This window comes from Oryzias latipes, chromosome 15 (assembly GCF_002234675.1).
Source record: "Oryzias latipes chromosome 15, ASM223467v1".
NCBI classification, from domain to species: domain Eukaryota; kingdom Metazoa; phylum Chordata; class Actinopteri; order Beloniformes; family Adrianichthyidae; genus Oryzias; species Oryzias latipes.
Window position 1 is genome coordinate 4,005,267 of NC_019873.2, and position 22,003 is coordinate 4,027,269.

The following is a 22,003-nucleotide window of genomic DNA, read 5'->3' on the forward strand; positions in this document are numbered from 1 at the left end:
GGAGAATCCAGAATCAGCGGACATCAGAAGGAGGTTAAATTTACAAGTAAAACAGTCTTTATTACTGATCCTAGAAAATGAACGCTTTTAAGATCTGGATTAGCAAGATTTTAAAATCTGTGCAGACAGAGGTGGTATGTGAAAGGCTCAAATGGGGTGGGCTGGTGTCTTCTCATGGTGTAATTACCCCTTGTGCTATCCTATGACCCCACCCTTACTTTGACGTGTTATCTAGGGATGGGTATCGTTAAGGTTTTAACGGTACTACTACTCTTATTTATACTGCTTATCGATCCGGTATTTTAATGGTATTCATCGATACTATTTGAGGACAAAAAATAAATAAATAAATAACAAATTAAGAACATAAAGTGTTTTATTTCCTCATTATACAGCAACTTTTTTTTAACAAAACTTTTTACTTTATACATGATAATAGGGTTGTGCCGATGGACGATACCATCGTCCATCGTGATGGGTGACTGACATCACAATGGAGAGACACCATCGTGATGCCACGCCCCCGCCACGCTGCGAGTCTGCACCATAAGACGCGGTTACATGTGCAAAATATCTTGATAAGGATTATTGGTCGGATTAGAATCCAACCGTGTAGATGGGGCCCAGAAAAACGTTTTCAGATTATAAAAAACATTCACATGGGTCACACTTTCGGTCGGAATAAATCATTCGCACATGAGCAGTAGTGTTTTTAAAAACCGGAAGAGAAACGTAGTTCCACCGAGCGGCTACATACGTCAGCTTGGTATTATACAACATGATCTCCTAATTGTGCTTTTATTAATGTTACGGTTATGAAGCGCCTGTTTGCTCATTATTTTAATTTTATTCCGTGTGGTCAGTGCTTTTTCTGTTGAAAAACGGAGCCGGACAGAAGCCAGGATTAGCAGTATGCTAACAACATTAGCATGAACATAAAATCCATGCGTGAAACGCTGCAATCTGCATCCTGGCTGCACGTAAACATGTGGGAATAACATCAGCCTTTATTTTGTGTGGACACGACTGGAAACACAAATCCACATGATTGTTTGAACGGTTTCTAAGGACTGAGCGGCCTTTCTGCTTCGAAGCTTACACACTGCGTTAGCTATCGCTCCGAGCTCTGCCCTGACACACACTTTTACCGGGAGACCCGGTTCTAAATTCCGGTTGCTCGTTCACGTAGAGCTGCGGGACAGATCACAGTCCTAAGTCTCCCACACGTTACAAAGCATCCTTACTTCCCCTAAAACACAAAACTGTAAGACGGTCGCTTGCTCCACGGGTCCACTTGACTAATCAAGTGCAGGACCGGACCACTTCTTTTCATTTTGTTTATTTTATTTTTTTTAAAGTCACTTCCCTTAGTTTAGACTGGATTATCGCGGATGAGTCATTATTTTGGAAAAATAAAATAAATAAAGTAATAAAGTAAAATAATGAATAATATTTATATAATAACAACCCCCCCCAACGATATCATCGTCTGACTGCAAACATTGTCAACTGCCAATTTAGGGGAAGTCGCCCAACCCTACATGATAATGTTACAATACAAACCTGGAACGCACGAGGATGTGCTAGACCAGGGGTCTAACCTGTACCTCTCAAAGAGCTATTTGGATCAGTTTCCCACTGAGATGGATAAAGGTGGAAAGATTTCATGTAATCAATGGTAGCCAGTGAAGATCACATATCATTGAAGAAAAAAGATTCAGAGCACTGTCTAGTGGGTCTAGATGACCCAACTCCCAATGGTAAAGTGCCTAGGATAGCACAAGGGTTACATGGGGTGTTAGAAAAAAGCAATTTCTGCAACATATATATATATATATCTATATATATATATATAGATAGATAGATATCTATCTATATATATCTATATATATATATATGTCTGTTGCTGCCAGCAACATATAAAAACGCAGATTGCAGTGTTTTGTAGCGGACTCGGATATGAACGAGTGATGCACGGCGGCTAATAGGTTAATGCACTCAGCGTCAACCAAAATACTATCGGCAAAGTGGGCCAAAGTTCTGCAGAACCTCCCGGCAATGGATTCTAGATCAGCGACCTGATGGATCAGAGTGATGTCCACAACACTCTGCAATAAAGCCAAAAAAATCAGCTTTAGTTTATTTCCATGTGAGAAAGCGTGGATGCAGCGGTGCAGTGCTGATATGCAAACAAAGCATCTTTGTCACATTACAGGAACTTTCCTTCACCCTGTCATGCTGCCTCATCAACCCACTTTATTGTTCCTGGAAAGAATTAGTGTGTGTGCCCCACCACACACTTTATTTTTGAAGCACCATTCAGCCTCCTGAACCATTTAAAAGTACTGGAGAAGCTGCATTTAATTCAATTCAATTCAATTTTACTAGTACAGCCCAAATTCACAACAACAGTCGTCTCGATGGGCTTTGTAGACGTAATTGAAAAAGTAATACTTAAAATCAAAAGGATCATGAATACATAGAGTTAAATTGGAAAATACTAAAATGAACTAACTAACTTACTAAACTAAACTGGACATTGCTGCCCTTAGACCTCCCTTGGCGGTAAGGAAAAACTCCTAAAAAAAACGGATTCCGGAAAAAAGGAAGAAACCCCAGGGATGTAAACATGAAGGAGGGATCCTCTCCCATGATGAACAGGCGATTTACCAGAACTCTTAGAGAAGAATTAACTTATCTAACTCTACAACTACATATTTGAAGTCCAGCAGACGAGCTTCATCCAGATGGAGTTGGGGGGACGGCCGGGGAGCGAGTCGAGCCGAAGACAGGATCCACAGCCAGGTGTAGGAGCAGTTGTGGAGGCGAGCCAGAGCCAGGAAGGGAGAGGGAAAGAGGGACAGTACGTGAATCGCACTGCACCGAACAGAGGCATGGAGACCTAAATGATAAATAAATGATCAAGAATAGAGAAGGAGGGTAGAAGTAGATGAGAGAAGAGGACAGAACCCCAGTGAATTTAGCAATGCTAAAAATTAAAAGCGCTTTATTTCCCCAATCATACTTTTTACAACCTTATTGGTTAAGGCACATTTATTCAAATTTTTTTTTCATATACTAAAATGTATTTTGTGGTGTAAATCAGGCAATGCTGACAGTTCCCTTCCTATATTTTAAGTTACCAAAAAACTTAACATTTGGATCATTAAACAAACTGAATTTGACCATTTTATTACAACGAAAGACATATTGAAATTCAGCTTGAGTTTTTTCCAAGTCATAATTAAAAAAAAAAGACAAAAATGTTTTCCGATACAATATCGGGATACGTATCGTATCGCCAGACTATTGCCAATACACACCCCTAGTAATTTGTGGTTTTCTCTCCTGGTGTGATTGGTGAGGTCTTCTTGTGGTGTAATCGATGACGTATTCTTATGGTGTAATTCGTGGTTTTTTCTCTTTGTGTGATTGCTGATGTCTTGTCGTTGTGTGGTAATTGGCGTCTGCTTGTGTAACAGGTTCAGTATGGTCGCCGATGTACAATTAGGAGGACGAGACTCCCAACTCCGGTCACTGTGTCTTTATTGCCTTCAAAACAGCGCAAGAAAACACAGCATTAGTCGACAACAAGAGTGCAGCTCCCCATATGATAAAAAGGAAAAAAAAGGTGCGATCAAAACTGGCACAAAAGAAGACAACAAAGAAAAAGATAGTTGAAAATAAATGTAAATGATTCTACAGCAGTTTCATGTCAATAGCATCAACTTTTAACATATTTAAGGAGCTAATACCAATCTTGCAACAACTAACTTACAATATTGGGAGACCGCAGAAAACACAACTCACCAGTACAAACTGCTCATTCAAACTGAAAAGGAGGGGCATGGTGAAGGGAGGGTGTGTCTCACTAATTACCTTCCCTGCGCAACAGGTAACAGTGTGGAGCTAATTTATTTAATAAAAGAATTGGAAAATTAACAAAACACATATTTGTATAATGTGTTAACTCGGAATAAAATACTTTCAAAATTAAATCATCACTGTGAAGTTTTAAGAATTTTCATACATAAAAATCAACTCGCTACACTTGTTGTGTGATTGCTGGTGTCTTCTCATGGTGTGATTGTTTATGTCCTCTTTTGGTGCAATCGGTGACATCATCTCATGGTGTAATTGGTGGTTTCCTTTCTTGGTGTGATTGCTGTCTTGATGTTGATGATGTCTTTTCGTGGTGTGATAATTGGGGTCTGCTTGTCGTGTGATTGCTGATGTCTTCTTGTGGTGTGAAAATTGGTGACTGGTTGTCACGTGATTACTGATGTCTTTCTGTGGTGTGAAAATTGGTGTCTGCTTGTCGTGTGATTGCTGATGTCATTCCGTGGTGTGATAATTGGTGTCTGCTTGTCGTGTGATTGCTGGTGACAAGCGGGTGAAATGAGCTTCCTCCGTAGGGTGGCTGGGAAGAAGCTTGGTCACCTGGAGAGAGGTCTGATTAGAACATCTTCTCCTTCACATAGAGAGGAGCCAGTTGAGGTGGCTCAGGCATCTGGTCCAAATGCCGCTTAGACTCCTCCCTGGGGAGGTATTTTGGGCATGTTCCACTGAGCAATGCCCCTGGGGAAGACTGCTGGAGAGACTATGTCTCCCAGCTGGCCTGGGAACGTCTCAGGGTCCCCCCAGAGGAGCTGGGGGACGTGGCCGGGGAGAGGGAAGTTTGGGCATCTTTGCTTAGAGTGCTTCCCCTGCTACCTGGTCCCAGATAAGCGGAAGAAGATGGATGGATGGATGGCAGTGGCTCAGGCGGTTGAGCAGGTTGTCCAATGATCAAAGGGTGGGCGGTTCGATCCCCGCTCCCACCAGCCAAAATGTCTTTGTGTCCTTGGGCAAGACACTTCACCCTCCTTGCCTCCAGTGTGGCTCCACTGGCATGTGAATGTGCATGAATGTCCAGGTGATGGTCAGAGGGGCCGTAGGCGCGAAATGGCAGCCACGCCTCTGTCAGTCTGCCCCAGGACAGCTGTGGCTACAACAGTAGATACCATCATCAAATATGAATGAATGATGGACACACTGTAAGCACTTTGTGCATCTGGAAAAGCGCAGAAAAATCCAATTATTATTATGAATGAATGAACATCTTCTGAGTGGGTTTGTTTGGCTCTGTTTATTCAGGGGTTGCTTTATTTTGAGAAATTCATATTCTTTCTTGAATATAAGCTGCACTGTGATTATATTTGCATCATAATAATTAAAAGGAGATTAACTTTAAGACCTTGTTGAAGGGTTTGTTACATTTTGTACTGTTGGATCTATTCCCTGGGCCTAAATGTCTACTTAAATCCACTTTAGTTTTATGTTCAATTGACCGGAACCAAGGCCCCCAGACTCTTTCTATTAAAGTTTCCTTCTTTCCTTCTATAGCCCTCTGCATTTATCCTGACTTGGTACTGGCACACACAAGTTCTGGATAGTTCCTGCTCCTGTTTGCAATTAAATTGCTTTTTTTTCCAGGACTTTCATGGAAGAAATGGAAGAATGCAATCAGACAATTTCTCTGGACACCTTCTTTCATTTTTCGCTCATTCCAGCTGTAAGTTGACCTTTGATTTAACTTCTTAAAATCAGAAAGCAAGAGTAACAAATCAGAAAATGGTGACGTAAGAACCTTAAACTGCTGAACCTTGTAGGTAATTACTTTTTTTTCTGAGGCGTGATTAAATGTTGATTCATTTTGCAGCAGTAATAGTTTATGTAAAGGATGTAGAGTGGATCCACAGATGATGATTACTAGGGCTGTTGCTGTAACTTTATGTTCGTGGGGGGGGGGGTCATATGTTCACCAGGTGCTGATTGCAGGAGTGCTGTCATTCCTCCAAACTCGAGGCCGTGAGCTCTTCATCGACAACAGGGTGCCCTTCCTGGGAAGACGTTTTGCAGTGGTGGTGTAATTTGAAAGCAGCAACGATTTTTAAAAAGCCTTCAATCTTTTAGAACTTAGAGCCCCCCTTTAACAATTTATTTAAATAAAAACGTTCCCAGTGGTTTTTTAATTATTAATTCAATTTAATAATTATGATCAGGAAGTTTTTAACCAAAATCCCACAAACTAAATGTCTTCAAAAATCAATATTTCATGTTTATCTGAAGCCTCTGTTTCCAAAATCTCTCTACATGGGTGTGGCCATTGGTGCTGAGCTGAGTATCCCTGCCCTCTTTCCCCCCCTTCTGCAAGCTGTGTCTTGCCTGAGTGAAGAGCTTGACACAAGTGGGGGGGGGCACAAACGTCACCGACTGACTGTCTCAGAAAATGTGAAAATTGTTGAATTCACTTGAACAGCAAGTCTGAAAAAAAAATGTTTTGTTTCTTGGACATAGTAGTTTCTGCAGAGCAGCAGGAGTTTATAAGAAAATCACCTCAGAGTCCTTGGAGGGACTGTTGGTGCGGTGTGAGCCTGCCTTCATTTCCCTACTTCCCCCTTTTTCGACACGTTCTCCCACTAGCTTACAGCCCCTCACACCCCAACCTAACATTAGCAGCACAACAAAAACAGTGAGCGGGAATTTAAAACATGTCTTTGAATTTATTTAAGTACAAAAGCAGAATAGATACTTTGAAGACCCACTCAGATGAAAACTGCGTTTTTTGATGTTTTTGATGTTTTTGACATTTTTGATGTCAAAAATGTCAGCTGCAATATTGCTCCCCATTGTTGTTGCACTGGTAGTGTTGGCTTGGCTTACTCCCCACCACCAGTCCCGCCCACAACTCTGAGGTGAATTTCTAATGAACTCCTGCTGCTCTGCAGAAACTATGTCCTAGAAAACGACACATGGCTTTAGATTTTGGTTAAAAATGGCAAAATCATAAATAAAAAACCCCCGGGAATGCCTTGAAAATTAGATCAAAAGAAAATTGGAGTGGGACTTAAAAGAAAAACTTCCAGAAATCTTTATGGTCTCATCTGTGCTGTTGTGTAATCAATCTTTCAGATTTTTTGATGTTTTGTCTTCTCGATGACGCAGGCCTTTGGACACTTTGAGCAGCTTCAGTAACCGCTGGTCCTACGGCTTTGCATTTGGTGCCATGGCAAACATGGCATTTGTGTTTTTTCGCCAAGAATTCCGGCCTTTTAAACTTCCTTCATGGGCAATAGGTACCCAGTTAGGTTTTATCACCACCTCAGTGTACAGGCGGCTTGTACTAATTAAAATGAATGCATCTTTCCCTGAATATTCAGCTATAGAAATCCTGCTTGGAGCTTTAGAATTGGGGCTGGTGTATTTCCCCTTTTTTGCCTGTCTGTCAACACCATTTCGGCTGCCTGGATCGGTGATGGGCATACTTTACTCTGTGTTCTGGTAAGTATTTCTTATATGGGTTTCATAGTTCACCACTGTGTGTACCTTATACAATTAAAAAAAAGAAAAGATGAAAACATTTCAAATGTGCTCCTTTCTAGGATTGCCATCACAGTCTGGGATGTAGTCACCTGTCCTAACGTTTGGGTGAAGGTGGGTGTGTGATCAAGCATTATTTGGTATGTGTAGTGCCCCCCCCCCCACACCAACTGCACCCCCCTCAAAAAAGTTTTACACTTCACATTTTAGTTTGGTTTTACCATATTTTTACCATAATTTGGCTATTGATCGCAGGCCATCAAAAATAAATATTTTTTTTGTGAATGCCATCAGAAAATAATAATCCTCACAGAAAAGTATGTCACTTGATTGACATGCAGATCGACTATTTGAACATCCTCTGAGACATACGTCACTGCACATGTGTGTTTAACTACACTGCCTACCATCATCTGCGCGCACGGTCCCCAGCAGAGATCTACTCTTGCCCGCAAGAGCGTTTATTGAAACCCGAGCCCGTGCTTCCTCGATTGGAATCCAGACAGAGACGCCCCATTTGACCCAGACGTCCTGCCACGGCGCCTGCTGCCAGCTGTGCATTATTACCCAGCAGAGTAGGCTTATAGTCTCATCTTATTACTACATCGTGTGATGGCTAAGAGCAGCAGTGACAGTTAAGCTGGAACCGAGGGAGACATTGTACAAACAGAAGATAATTTTGTTTCCGATTTGTTGGATAACGCGCAGCAACAGAAGTCTGTGGACAACGAAGGACTCCGACTCGGCAAGGATAAGCTCACTTAATTGACAGGCAATCTTGCAGATAACTGGAAACAAAGATTTTTTTTTTTCAAATTTGTTTTTATTGCAAACAAAGAGAGAGTTGTTACATACATAAAATACAATGAAACAAAGATATACCGTAATTTCCGGGTTATAGAGCGCACCCGATTACAAGCCGCACCCACTAATTTTCACGTATTAAGCTTGCGTCCTACATACATAACCCGCGTCAGTGTACAAGCCGCATGCATTACGCAACGCCGTCAGCCCGACAAAGCACGTCCTGACTCCCAGATTGGGTGCAAATGTAGGAGTAGAAAGCCTTGCGTCAGCTCATTAACTTGAATACACCAACATCTGCCAAACAGCAAGGATGTCACTTCTGTTCACAAGTTCCTCAGTTATGTTTTTTTGTTTTTTTTGTTTTTTTACTCATTGACAATTGAGGTATCATACATAAAATTACAAACAGTAACCATATAATCAACATTACATCCCTCAGTTATGATGAGGACATTTACCTCCGCGATTCCCCATTTCCCATGAGTCTTAGGGGCTAAAGGCGGGGCCAATGCCTGCCAATGCCTGGGTCGCCACACTGTTGTACGTGTTTAAGAATGAGCAAGGAGCAGCATTGGATGGAGGGGCGAACGGGGACAGCTCTCCTTCCGCTTGTGTCGGGGCAGCAATATGGTAGGAACAGGGCTGGTTAAAAAAACACACCAGTAAAATAAAGCAGCGGCAACTGAAAAGCGCGCGCCTCAGCGCGGCGCGTGCGTCAGAAGTTTCTTTCCACAACAAACACTGTTGCTCCGGGGCTGCCTATGCGCTCCGCGCTCGCCCCGCGCGCTCCTTGTCTCCCCTTCCTATCTTCTCCGACACCCCTGGCCAGGGCGGCTCCAGGGATGAGCGCTTCGTCCCCATTGCGCCGGTGGACGGAGCGAATTGTATCTGTGCAGAGCAATCGGACTTAATACTTTACGTTTTGTGGATGCGTTGTTACGTGTGGGAGCCTTCAGACTGCCATCGGTCCTGCAGCTCTATGTGAACGAACAGCAGGGGAACTTCTCTCCAGCTCACATGGCGGCTGTGGGGCAGGATGAGCTTTTCAAAGTAAAATTTCGCTCAGTCCCTAGAAACCGTTAAAACGATCACGTCAATTTGTGTTTCCAGTAGTGTCCCGAAAAAATAAAGGCTGATGTTATTCCCACATATTTACGTGCAGCCAAGCTGCAGATTGCAGCTTTTCCGTCACGCAGCTGACCGGCTTTTCCAAACCCGTTGGTGATGGTGGATTTTTTCACGCTGCTCTTAACGATTGCTTTTAACTTGAAAGCTGCATCATATTGTAGTGGCGATCACGTGCACGTTGGGTCTAATGGCACCAAAGGATTCTAGGATGCGGCTGGGCATGCGTGTTTCTTTTTGTTGAACCATGACTGAAGTGTCTAATGTTAAAAATTATTAATTAAGAAGAGTTGGAATGTTTTAAACTATAAACTGGATTGTGATGGGTTGTGATGGTAAGGGCGACAGTGGCTCAGGTGGTTGAGTGGGTCGTCCAATGATCGAAGGGTTGGCCCTGCTCCCACCAGCCAAAATGTCTTTGTGTCCTTGGGCAAGACACTTCACCCTCCTTGCCTCCAGTGTGGCTCCACTGGCGTGTGAATGTGCATGAATGATCCCGGTGATGGTCAGAGGGGCCGTAGGCGCGAACTGGCAGACACGCCTCTGTCAGTCTGCCCCAGGGCAGCTGTGGCTACAACTGTAGCTTACCATCACCAAGTCTGAATGAGGAGTGTATGAATAATGGACACAATGTAAGTGCTTTGATTGTCTTGAAAAGCGCAGTCCATTATTATTATTATAAAATGTGAGGAGGCCTCAGGTAGAATTCTGAGTTTGCCAAAGTGATCTAAAACCGGACCCCAGACAGAGAAAAATTTGTCCCTCGATCCCCGAGCTGCATATTTACAGATACAAGGGAGTTGCAGTAGTCTAGACGAGAGGTGATGAGACTGTGGACTAGAATGGCTGTGGAGTGAGGACTGAGATAGGGGCGGAGACGGCGGTTGTTTCGGAGGTGGAAATAGGCCGTCCTGGTGATGCTATTTATGTGGGCAGTAAAGAAGAGAGTGCTATCGAGGATGACACCCAGACTCTTAACTTGTAGGGAGGGAAGGATGGAGCAGTTATTGAAGGAAATGGAGAAGTTAGGGAGTTTATTTAGGGTGGTCTTTGTTCCTACGATGAGAAGTTCAGTTTTGTTGCTATTTAATTTAAGGAAGTTTGCAGTGAACCAGGATTTTATTTCAAGAAGGCATTTGGAGAGGGAGGCAGGTGGAAGTGGATGTTGTGTTTAGGGAGATATAACCAAGGGGGAGAAAGTAAATGATGAATAGCAGGGGCCCTAGGACAGAGCCTTGGGGCGCACCTGTGGTAATTGGAACTGTGGGAGAGGTGAATGACTTTAATTGTATAAATTGCGTGCGGCCTGAAAGATAGGACTGGAACCAGCTTAGGGGTAACACAGTGATGCCAATGGTTGAAAGTCTTTCCAGAAGGATGGGGTGTGAGATTGTATGAAAGGCAGCAGTCATATCAAGTAGAAGGAGGATGGAGGCTAAACCAGAGTCAACGGCAAGTAGAAGGTTGTTAGTAATTTTAAGGAGGCCTGCTTCTGTACTGTGAAATTGACGGAAGCCAGACTGGCGTTATTCATATAAATTATTGGAAGAGAGGTGGGTGTGGACTTGACAGGCGACAGTTTTTTCAAGGATTTTTGCAACGAGTGGAACATTAGAGATTGGGCGGTAGTTATGGAGATTGGTGGGATCAGAACTTGTTTTTTTCAGTATGGGGGTGACAGCTGCAGTTTTGAGAACAGGAGGAACAGTTCCAGTCTTAAGGGAGGCGTGAATGATGCTAGTAATGAGGGGAAATAAAGAGCGGAGAGTAGCCTTGACCAGAGAGAGCAGTGGGAATTGGGTCAAGTTGGCGAGGATAAATTCTTGACAGTCTTACTTTAGAGAAGTGAGCCCTATGTATAATAAACTGTATTATATTTAACTCGGCACAAGAAGTACTGTGGTTAACTTTCTGTAAGGCCCTGTTCCATACATTATCATCCAAAATTCGCCCAAGCTCCTCCTCCCAGCTACCTCTTATTTTCAGAAGAGCTACGCTGTCATGAAGTGATATGCAGTCTTTGATTTTGGAAATTAATCTTTTTGAATTAAGTGGGCACTCAAACACCTCATCTAACATGGAGACTGGAGGTATGTTAGGGAAGTTAGGGTCATGCTGCTGAAGGAAGTGACGCACTTGAAGGTACCGAAAAAAGTGAGAGTGAGGCAGATTAAATGTGGATGCAAGATCATTGAAGCTTGCAAATATACCATTTAGGTACATGTCCTTAAAGTTTATAATACCTTTCTCTTCACAAATTGTGAATGCGAAGTCTGTCTGACCAGGGAGAAAAAGGTGATTTTTGCGTATAGGACTGGTGGTAAGCACTTGAGTGAGTCTGTACGTCTGTCTGAATTGAAATATAATTTTAAAGGTATTTGTAACTATAGGATTGTGTGTAATATAGTGTGAAATGACACAGGGGAGAGTACCGTATTTTCCGGACTATAAGTCGCACCGGAGTATAAGTCGCACCAGCCCAAAAATGCATTATAAAGTAGAAAAAAACACAGATAAGTCGCACTGGACTATAAGTCGCATTTTAACTTTCACAACCTTATATGACACAATCATAGCAGACTGTTTATCTAATAATTTCACAGTAATTCTTTCTCAAACTTATTTATTTATTCCTTTCATGAAGCATCATTGGCTAACTAATACTCTGTTTTCATCCTGTATTTGTAGAAACAGTTTTCACTTTTATTGCATTTCTGAATCTATGAAATCATTGGAAAATAGAATATTATGTTGTTAGCCTTCAAGATCTTACTGTAAAAAAAAGTTTGCTGATTCTCTGAGTCACTTAACATCCTCTTAACACTTAACATACCTCATACATCAAATTGACCCAGAAACATCATCTCTGTTCCTCACAAATGAACATAACAGGAGGGTTAACAATGTATTTATTTCAATTTATTTCTAATATAAGTCGCTGCGGAGTATAAGTCGCACCCCTTGCCAAACTATGAAAAAAAGTGCGACTTATAGTCCGGAAAATACGGTAGATCCAATTAGGGCTCTCAGAGTTGTGGTTTTACAGGAGGAGGCTTCGAGTCGACACCAGTTAATATCAGAAGCTTGGAGCCAATGCATAATTTTTTTAATATTAGAGGCCCAGTAGTGATGACACAGGTTTGGTAGGCCTAAGCAACCTTGATGTTTAGGTCTTTGTAATAATTTTAAACAGACTCTTGGGTTCTTGGCGCTCCAGATGAATGAAGAAAAGCTTTTGTCGACTGATTTAAAAAAAGATTTAGGGATGTAGAGGGGGATGCACTGGAACAGGTAAAGGAATCTGGGAAGTATATTCATTATTATACTTTCCCTGCAAAACACAGGTTAAGAACTTCCCTGTTCTTCGGGTCTGTCTTAACCTTCTCCAGTAAGGCAAGGAAATGTTCTTGATACAGACTTTGCAAGTCTCTTGTGATATTAATTCCCAAGTACTTAAAACTGTTTCTGGACATCTGAAATGGTAAGGCAATGTCTTGTAATTGAAGCGCTAAGATGTTGAGAGGAAAGCACTGACTTTTATTGAAGTTTAATTTATATCCAGATATAGGCCCAAACTTCTGTAGGACATCAATGATGTGGGGAACAGTTGGGACAGGGTCAGAAATATACACTAAAAGGTCATCTGCGTATAAGTAAGTAAGTAAGAAAGTAAGTAAATTTTATTTGTCACAGGTTAAAATATGTATTTATACACATATAAAATATAACAAATATATAACGAAACTCTGAGCTCTTCCCCTCCCCTGTGGATGCCTTTCATTGAAGTTGATGATTTAAGGATAATAGATAAAGTTTCTATAGCTAAAGGAAATAAGAGAGGACTAATTGGACAGCCTTGTCGTGTTCCTCTGAATAACTGAAAATACTTGGATTGTTTGCCTTTTTTGATCCCAGAAGCTACAGGAGAAGTATACAAGAGCCCGATCCAGGAGATGAAATTTGGCCCATATCCAAATGTTCTTAGACATTCAAATAGATATTCCCATTCAATCCCGTCGAAGGCTTTCTCTGCGTCCAATGAAACAACCACCTCAGGTACCCCAGTGGACGCCAGAGAATAAACGGCGTTCAAAAGACTACGTATGTTAGTGAAAGACTGCCGTCCAGAGATGAAACAAGTCTGGTCAACTGAAATAATATTATGTATTCTTGGGTCTAAACGCCGGGCTAGGATTTTGGCAAAATTTTTTACATCACTGTTTGAAAGGGAAATAGGACGGAATGAGCCCCATTCAGAGCTATCCCTTCCAGGTTTAAGAAGGAGAGTGATGATAGCTTCAGTAAGTGTTCTTGGAAGTGAACCATGGGAAAAGGAGTCGTTGTCGGGCTAGAAAACCTTTTGAAAAACTCCAGGGGGTAGCCATCTGGGCCAGGTGCCTTTCCACTTTGCATTTCAGTTATTGCATCAGTTACTTCCACCAGTTGCAGTGGGCGTTCAGTCTTATTCCTGTGGTGAGGTGTTATGCTTGGGGCATTGAGATTATTATTTTCACTGTGGGCATTTTTTATTCTGATTTATAAATATTTGAGTAAAATGAGGAGAATGTAGCATTTATTTAATCTGGATCCATTGTTAAGACAACATGGGATTTCCTGATTTGAAGAATTTGTCGACTGGCTGTTTGTCGTTTAAGTTGGTGTGCAAGGAGACGACCTGCCTTTTCCCCATGCTCATAGTGAGAGACATTAGCAATAAACGTTCTGTTTTAGCTGTGGACAAGAGATTATATTTAGTCTGGAGGTCGATCCTCCTTGTTACGGTTCTGGAGAAGGGGCAGTAGCATATAATGAATCGACTTTGTTTAATGATGATATGAGCTGGTCTTGTTCAAGCCTCTGCGACTTATTGAGTCGAGCAGTGTATGAGATTATTTCACCTCTAATTCCAACTTTTAGAGTTTTTCCCAAAGTAATGATGGAGTGGCATCTTTTTTATTTAATTCTACATATTCGTCAATTTTTTTAGCAATGAATTTACAGAACTCGCTGTCCCCTAGTAAGGTTTTATCTAGTTTCCAGGGGGAGGCGACATTTCCATTGTAGAGACATTTTTAGGTCTAAAAGCACGGGGGCATGATCTGATTCAAGTATAGTTGAGTAATTAACATCAGAAACCAACGGGACAATGCTTTTATCAATAAAAAATAATCTATTCTGCTAAATGAAGGATGTACAGGTGAGAAGAAGGAGAAGGAGCAACCTTGTGGGTAAAGAGGTGCACCAAGGGTCAACACACCCTGTTTGTTCCATAATAACTGTTATAGATCTAGCCATTCTTGGTTGTTTTGTGGGTTTGGGATTTGACCGGTCAAGTTTAGGATCAATTACGCAGTTTAAGCCACCTCCAAAGATTATTTTGTGCAAATTTATATCAGGTATTAGTGAGGTAGTTTTCGTTATGAAATTCCCCATCGTCCCAGTTGGCAGCATAAACATTTACCAAAACAACAGGTTCATTATAAAGGACCCCGGAGACCATTACAAAGTGACCTTGTGGGTCTGATATGATCCTGGTAGGCCTGAATTGAATTTTTTGTGTACCAGATGGCAGAGGCCCTGGATCTAGAATTAAAATTTGAGTGGAAAATCTGCCCAATTCACGATTTTCGGAGTCTGATCTGATCCTTGGAGAAAAGCAATTTCACATTTTAAAGATTTGAGATGATTAAAGAGTCTTGCTCGTTTTACAGGACCATTTAGCCCCCTCACATTCCAACTAACAAACCTCACACCAGCGTGTCTCTTATCAGCGCTCATTTATAGAGAGAAAAATAAAATAAAAAATAAATGAGTGAAGTGTTATAACAAAAAGGAGGAAATATAGGAAGATATACTATATGGCCTTGCAGAGAGTTTAAAAGCTTGTTGAGGCTCCTGTAAAACAACAATTGCAAGATTCAAACGTAAAACCAGAGGACACTTGCACAACTGCTGGTCGTGTGTAAGAATGTGCAACCGATTCTAGGACTAAGCATGACTGTAAAGCTAAACCTAGTTAAAAGTGTTTGCAGTGACATCATCAAAATTTGATTTAATTTGATTTTTTTAAAATGGTTTATGTCAAGCAATCAAAAAAGAATAATGCACAAAACAATCATCAGTTATACATTTATACAATGACGAATCAAACTTAGGATAATTACACATATTAATACATATTGCTTGAAAGGGAGTGGAAGGAAATAAACTTACATATTCCCTCCCCTTTTCTATTATAACCATTTTATTACATGATTTATCATTATCTGGTTCATAACTTTATCAGACAGAATTAAAAATCCTGAAATATCAATAAAGCACATGACAAAGATGAATTACTTAATTATTATGTAAAAAAATAACTATTTCAGAAATAAACATGGCAAATGCAGATCAGTTATCCAAAATATATGCGGATTAGGTTACTTATTAAAGTCGTGTAAAAGATTAGAAAAAATAATACTATATCAGTAAAATAGATCTAGTTTTAAAAGTTCAGATATGTGCAAAATTATGTTATATTAGGAAAAATCATTGATACATTTTTGGAAGAAGTGGCAAATGATAATGGCCCTGCTCATAAAATTGTACAAAGATTGCTTTGAAAGATTATGATGTTTACCTGGAGTGCTTAGATAAAAGCGTCCCTCCTGTTGTGCATCCCTATAGTATTCGTATTTGTGATACGAAGAAATCTGAAAGACGAGCTATCACGCATGGAGAAACTTGAGCTCATCAAAAAGATAGATGAATGAATGGGTCAGGTGACTGGTAGTCATACAAAAGAAAACAGGTGCTCTAAGAGCATGTCTAGACCAAAGAGACTTAAACAAAGCAATCAAAATGGAACATTTCAAGTTGGCAACCAGAGAAAAAAATCATGGCACAGTTTGCTGAAGCTAAGTGGTTTAGTAAACTAGATGCCTCGTCAGGGTTCTGGCAGCTGAGGTTATAAGAAGAGAGCTCAAAACTTTGTACATTCAACACGCTTGAGGACAGGTACAGGTTTCTTCACTTACGATATGCAACTTGATTTTGAAGTCTATCACAAAACTATACACATGATCTACAAACACATTCCAGGAGTAAAGACCATGATGGATGACATCATTGTCTGGGGAGCTACTCGAGAAGATCATGACAAAAGACTGAGACAAGTGTTGGACAAGACAAGAGAAGTCAATCTGAAACTAAAAAAAGACAAATGCGAGTTTGGAGTGAAGACACTTACCTTTGTGGGAAACGTCGTCAGTGAACAGCGAGTGAGGCCGGACCCAAAAAGACGTCAGCTTTAAACAACGTGGAATGCCATGCAGCAAAGATGAAGTTCCTTGGGTAACCTATCTGGTCAAGTTTGTCTCACAACTGGCAACCCTGAGAACACCCCTTAAGAGTCTTCTTGAACAGAAGAAGACACAAGAACCTGGGCTAAAGTTCCATGATTCAGAGAAGAGGACCAGCATTTCAGTGGACGCGGGAGTTTCTAATCATATTTCCAATTACATTGTGAAGCAAAATGCTTTTGGGAATATATATATCCAACTTAAATGAATTACTTCAATTGGTAACAAGTGATTGAGTTTATTCAACCTCATTTCTTATGTCTATCCAACTCAATAATTGTTTATACAACTCAAATTTACTATTTATCCATCTAATTGTCATTTTACTCCAATTCAATTTAATGTTTATCCATCTTAATTTATTGTTTTTCTTGAACTCTCATATGCATAAGTTTAAACCCGCAGGTATTCTCATTTTTATAACATAAAAATTAGTGACACAGTGTGGATTTGCACTGTGTTCAATTAGACAAAATTCTGATTACTTTTATTCTGATTGGACTTCAACTCTTGCAAAATTATTCAGCACAAGGGGTTTGGTCATCCTCCTCTCCCTCCCTCTCACTCATGGTGAAGAAAGAATTAAACACAACCGGACACAATGACAAGGAAAAACACGGTAAAACAGCTATGCAACTAAACACATTTGGACAAAAACCCACACTTAAATCTCAACCCGTCCAGACAGGCAAAGGGAATGGTATCCCACAATCCCTTGGGGTGCCGATCAAACAGCAGCACCAAAGTTACACCTACTTACTAGAAATAATTTGAATGAAAGTAAAATAAATGTCTGAAAACTACGTGTTATTTTTAAGGTAACTTAACTAAAAAAATGATGGCGGAGCATTATCTGAGCTTCTTCATCCAACAAATAATCTTCAAATGGACTCGCCATGCTGCTTCACCTCTCTGTAAACAAACTAACCTTCAACTAAACCTGCTCCAGACCAGGTTATGTTCAGAGCATGAGTTGTTTTGGCAACTTGACATACCCAGAAACATACCTCCATTTCTGGAACCGAAAGCTGAGGTTATAAACTTCCTTAGCCTAAAGTCTATCGAGGTAACTCACATAATTTGCTTTCTGGAACAGAGCCCTGTTCCTCAGATTCATTCCTGATTGTATCCATCCTGGTCACTCCCAAAGAGAACCTCACAATAAGCACTATCTAAATAAATCATATTGCAAAGGAAATGTGGTTTAATGGTTTGCCAATAATGTTCAGTGGCCAAAGCAATGCTGTGCCTTTAATTTCAAAGGCTTTTATTTCAGACGCTTACATCATACATTGCTTTGCTGCCGCTTACCATGAGTGTTTCAGCAAATTGCAGATCTGAACTCTGTTTAAATTCGATTCCTTTTCTCTGCAGTCTTTAGTGTTGAGTGGTTTAGGAGTTAGATCAATAGATCTATGACTATGATCTATCTATGAACTATAGATCTATAGACATGACTATGTGGTAGAAGGAGGAGGAAGGACACTGCCTGAACAATGTAAGAGATGCAGAAGTAGTTTATGGAGTGTTGGGCAGTGGAGACACCTTCTGTGGACTAGGTCATAAGACTATAAAGGTTAAAAGAGTAGAAGGTTACAAGGTTTTAAGATTTAAAGTTTTAAAATTATAGGTGTTATCAAGTTATCAGCTTATACATGTTATATGATTTTAAGGTTATAAGGTTATAGGTTTAAAATATTATAAAGTTAAAATTTATATAAGTTATAAGGTTAGATTATAGGGTTATAAGTATATAAGGTTATACGATTATAAGGGTATAGGATTAATGGGGTGTTTAAGCTTTAGGGTTACACAGTTATAAGAAAAGGCTAAATGGTTTTAAGATGTAGGGTTTTATGGTTGTAAAGGTTTGAAGATAAGAAGATTATAAGATTAGAAGAAGTTAAATTATTGTCTGCATATCCCGTCAGTGGTCACCACAGTGACTGACCTCACGATGGAGAGACACCATCGTGATGCCACACCCCTACCTGTCACGGTTTTAGGTTCTTTGCCTTTATGTTCTAGTTGTTTTATGTTCGGGCCTGTTTGAGTTACTTCCTGTTTTATTTTGTAGCATTTCCTGTTTTGTTGTTGTCTCAAGTTTTACCTTTCCCCATCGGTCCTGAGTGTTTCCACCTGTGTCTTGTTCCCTTGTATGTATTTAAGTCTTGTCTTTCCCTTTCCTCCTGTGCTGGTCCATATTCTCCTCTTCCCCAGTTTTGCGTGTTAAGTGTTTCGAGTTTCGAGTTGTGGTTTGCCTGCTTTTGCAGTGGTTTTTGGTTTCCTTAGTTTAGTTATTAAAGCTCCTGTTTCCCTGCAACCTCCTGCCTCCTCTCCTCTCTGCACCTGGGTACTCCCTCATCCTCTCCCCGTAACACTACCACGCTGCGAGTTGACACCATAAGCCGCGGTTACATGTGCAAAATATCTTGATCGGATCCATGGTCGGATTAGAATCCAACCGTGTACGTGGACCCAGAAAAACGTTTTCCGATTATAACAAACGTTCAAATCGGTCTCACTTTCGGTCGGAATAAATCATTTGCACATGCGCAGTAGTGTTTGAAATACCGGAAGGGGAAAGGAGTTCTACTGAGAGGCTACATACATTGATATCTGGCAGCTCCGTAATATACTAGATTATCTTCTAAACGTGCTTTTTGTCATGGCGTCGTGGACGTGGCAGACCCAGTTGCTGAAACCCGGAAGTAAACTCTCGACCAGAAATAGTTTGTAAAGAGTATTTAATTCTCCAGGGGCTTTACAGAGTCTCCAAGAGAGCGTAGCTTGAGAAATCTTTGGATGACGCTTTGACGTCCCAGGAGCGCGGCGGACCGTGGAACCTGAGGAGCGTAATGTGGGGGAGCCGAGGACGGCGGGACCAACTTGAGGTGGAGCAGGACGCCGAGGACGGCGGGATCGATGTGGAGCGAGGCGTGGGCGCCGAGGACGGCGGGACCAGCGTGGAACGTGGAGAGGAGCTCAACCGCGGGAACCAGCATGACCAGTGGGAGATGAACCTGAAGGTGAGTACAAGCGAGGTAAGTAACAACGTGACTTGACAAGGTTTAGAGAATACTAAAGGGCCAGACATAAGCACCGGAGTAAGTATAACAAACTGGCGCTGGATACTGGAGAAGACAACCCTTATGAAGGCAGGCAGGAGATGAGGAGATGCAGGACAGCTGGTTCCAATCAGCAGAGCAGGAGCAGGAGTGCTGGGAGGGGGAGGTGGCTGACACAGCCACCATGACAGTACCCCCCCCTCAACGACCGCCTCCAGGCGGTCCAGGACGGCGATCCGGGTGGGCCCGGAAGAAGTCGTCCAGGAGGGAACGGTCCAGAATCAGGGAGCGCGAGATCCATGAACGCTCCTCCGGACCGTACCCCTCCCAGTCCACCAGGTACTGGAAGCCGCGACCCCGGCGGCGGATGTCCAGGATCCGACTAACGGTGAAAGCAGGAGCGCCGTCGATGACCCGGGCGGGAGGCGGGGAAGCGGATGGCGGGCAAAGTGGACTTTCCTGAAAGGGCTTGATGTTCGAGATATGGAACGAGGGATGTACCTTTAAAGCCGCCGGGAGCCGCAGTCTGACACAGGTTGGGTTAATGATTCTCTCAATAGTATATGGACCAATATAGCGGGGCGCCAGTTTACGAGAGGTAGATTGCAGGGGTATATTCTTGGAGGAAAGCCAGACTTTTTGACCGGGTTGGTAGTCGGGACCCGCTCTCCTGCGACGGTTGGCGATCCGACAATTACTGTCCCGTGTACGCAGGAGAGCGGCCTTGGCCTGGCGCCAAACGCGTTGAACGCGTTGGAGGTGGTGTTGCACAGAAGGGACGGCCAAATCCAGTTCATGAGAGGGGAACAGAGGTGGAGAATAACCGAGAGAGGCTTCGAAGGGTGACATACCGGTGGCAGCGGAGGGATGGTTATTATGTGCGTACTCAATCCAAACGAGGAACTTGGACCAACTGGACGGGTTCTGGGCCGCCAGACAACGGAGTGCGGCCTCCAACTCCTGATTTGCACGTTCAGCTTGGCCGTTAGATTGGGGGTGGTATCCTGAGGTCAGGCTTACCGTGGCGCCAAGAGCAGAGCAAAAAGAACGCCAAACCTGGGACACGAACTGGGGTCCCCGGTCTGAAACAATGTCTGTGGGTATCCCGTGATGCCTGAAGACCTGGTGAACTAGAACGTCAGCCATTTCGGTGGCCGTAGGAAGTTTAGGTAGGGGAATGAACTGAACGGCTTTGGAAAAACGATCGATTACGGTGAGAATAACTGTATTACCTTGGGAAGGAGGTAACCCAGTGACGAAGTCTAATGCGAGGTGGGACCAAGGGCGCCCGGCGACGGGCAGAGGGTGGAGGAGGCCGGCGGGAGGTGAATTGGAGGACTTAGATCTGGCACACACCGTACAGGCGGCGACGAACTCCCTGGTATCCTGCTCCATGGAAGGCCAGAAAAACCTGCGTCTAATGAGATTTAGAGTCCTTTGGACACCCCCATGGCAGGATACCCGGGACGCGTGCCCCCACACCAGGACATCGGAACGGAGTGAGGAGGGAACATACAGAGTGTTAGCGGGGGGAGGAGGATGGTCGGGTTCTTCGCCTTGGGCCTGCTGGACACGGGTCTCGATATCCCAGGTGAGGTTACCAATGACACATGTGGGGGGTATGATGGGAACCGCCTCATGATGATCGTGGGCGCTGAATATTCGCGAGAGGGCATCAGGTTTTACATTGCGACTACCGGGACGATATGTGATGGTGAAAGTGAAGCGATCGAAGAAAAGACACCAACGGGCCTGACGAGAGTTAAGGCGTTTAGCTGTACGGAGATAAGCTACGTTTTTATGGTCGGTCCATACAATGAAGGGATGCTCAGCCCCCTCAAGCCAATGACGCCACTCCTCCAGCGCGAGCTTAATGGCAAGGAGTTCGCGGTTGCCCACGTCATAATTTTGTTCCGCGGGGGAGAGTTTACGCGAGAAAAAGGCGCATGGCTTGAGTTTGCCTGTGGTGTCTTCACGTTGAGAAAGGACGGCTCCGACCCCAGAATCGGAGGCGTCAACCTCCACGATAAATTGACGTCGCGGGTCGGGTTGTATTAGAATAGGAGCAGTGACGAACATTCTCTTTAGGGTCTCAAAGGCATTTTGAGCCTCTGGGCTCCAAATGAACGGTTGATTGATGGACGTGAGTCTGGTGAGAGGGGCGGCGAGACTGCTATAGTTCCGAATGAACCTTCGATAAAAATTAGCGAAACCAAGGAAACGTTGCAATTGTTTACGTGAGCTGGGAGTCTCCCATTCAGCGACTGCAGAGACCTTTGCCGGATCAGGACGGATGTT

General features: G+C 42.6%; 1 protein-coding gene across 4 annotated transcripts in view; it reads left to right on the forward strand.

The window, feature by feature from the left end:
* The window catches only part of LOC101165497 (stimulated by retinoic acid gene 6 protein-like), an 86,999-nt gene that overhangs the window by 22,874 nt on the left and 42,122 nt on the right, over window positions 1–22,003 (forward strand). For 3 of the 4 annotated variants that reach the window (XM_020709277.2, XM_023963039.1, XM_011484056.3), the window contains exons 2-6: window positions 5,476–5,554; window positions 5,808–5,908; window positions 6,988–7,118; window positions 7,203–7,323; window positions 7,425–7,476. In XM_020709277.2, the coding sequence (XP_020564936.1) occupies window positions 5,476–5,554; window positions 5,808–5,908; window positions 6,988–7,118; window positions 7,203–7,323; window positions 7,425–7,476 (484 nt within the window). The remainder of the gene's footprint in view (window positions 1–5,475; window positions 5,555–5,807; window positions 5,909–6,987; window positions 7,119–7,202; window positions 7,324–7,424; window positions 7,477–22,003) is intronic. The other variant, XM_020709278.2, reaches the window with a different exon arrangement.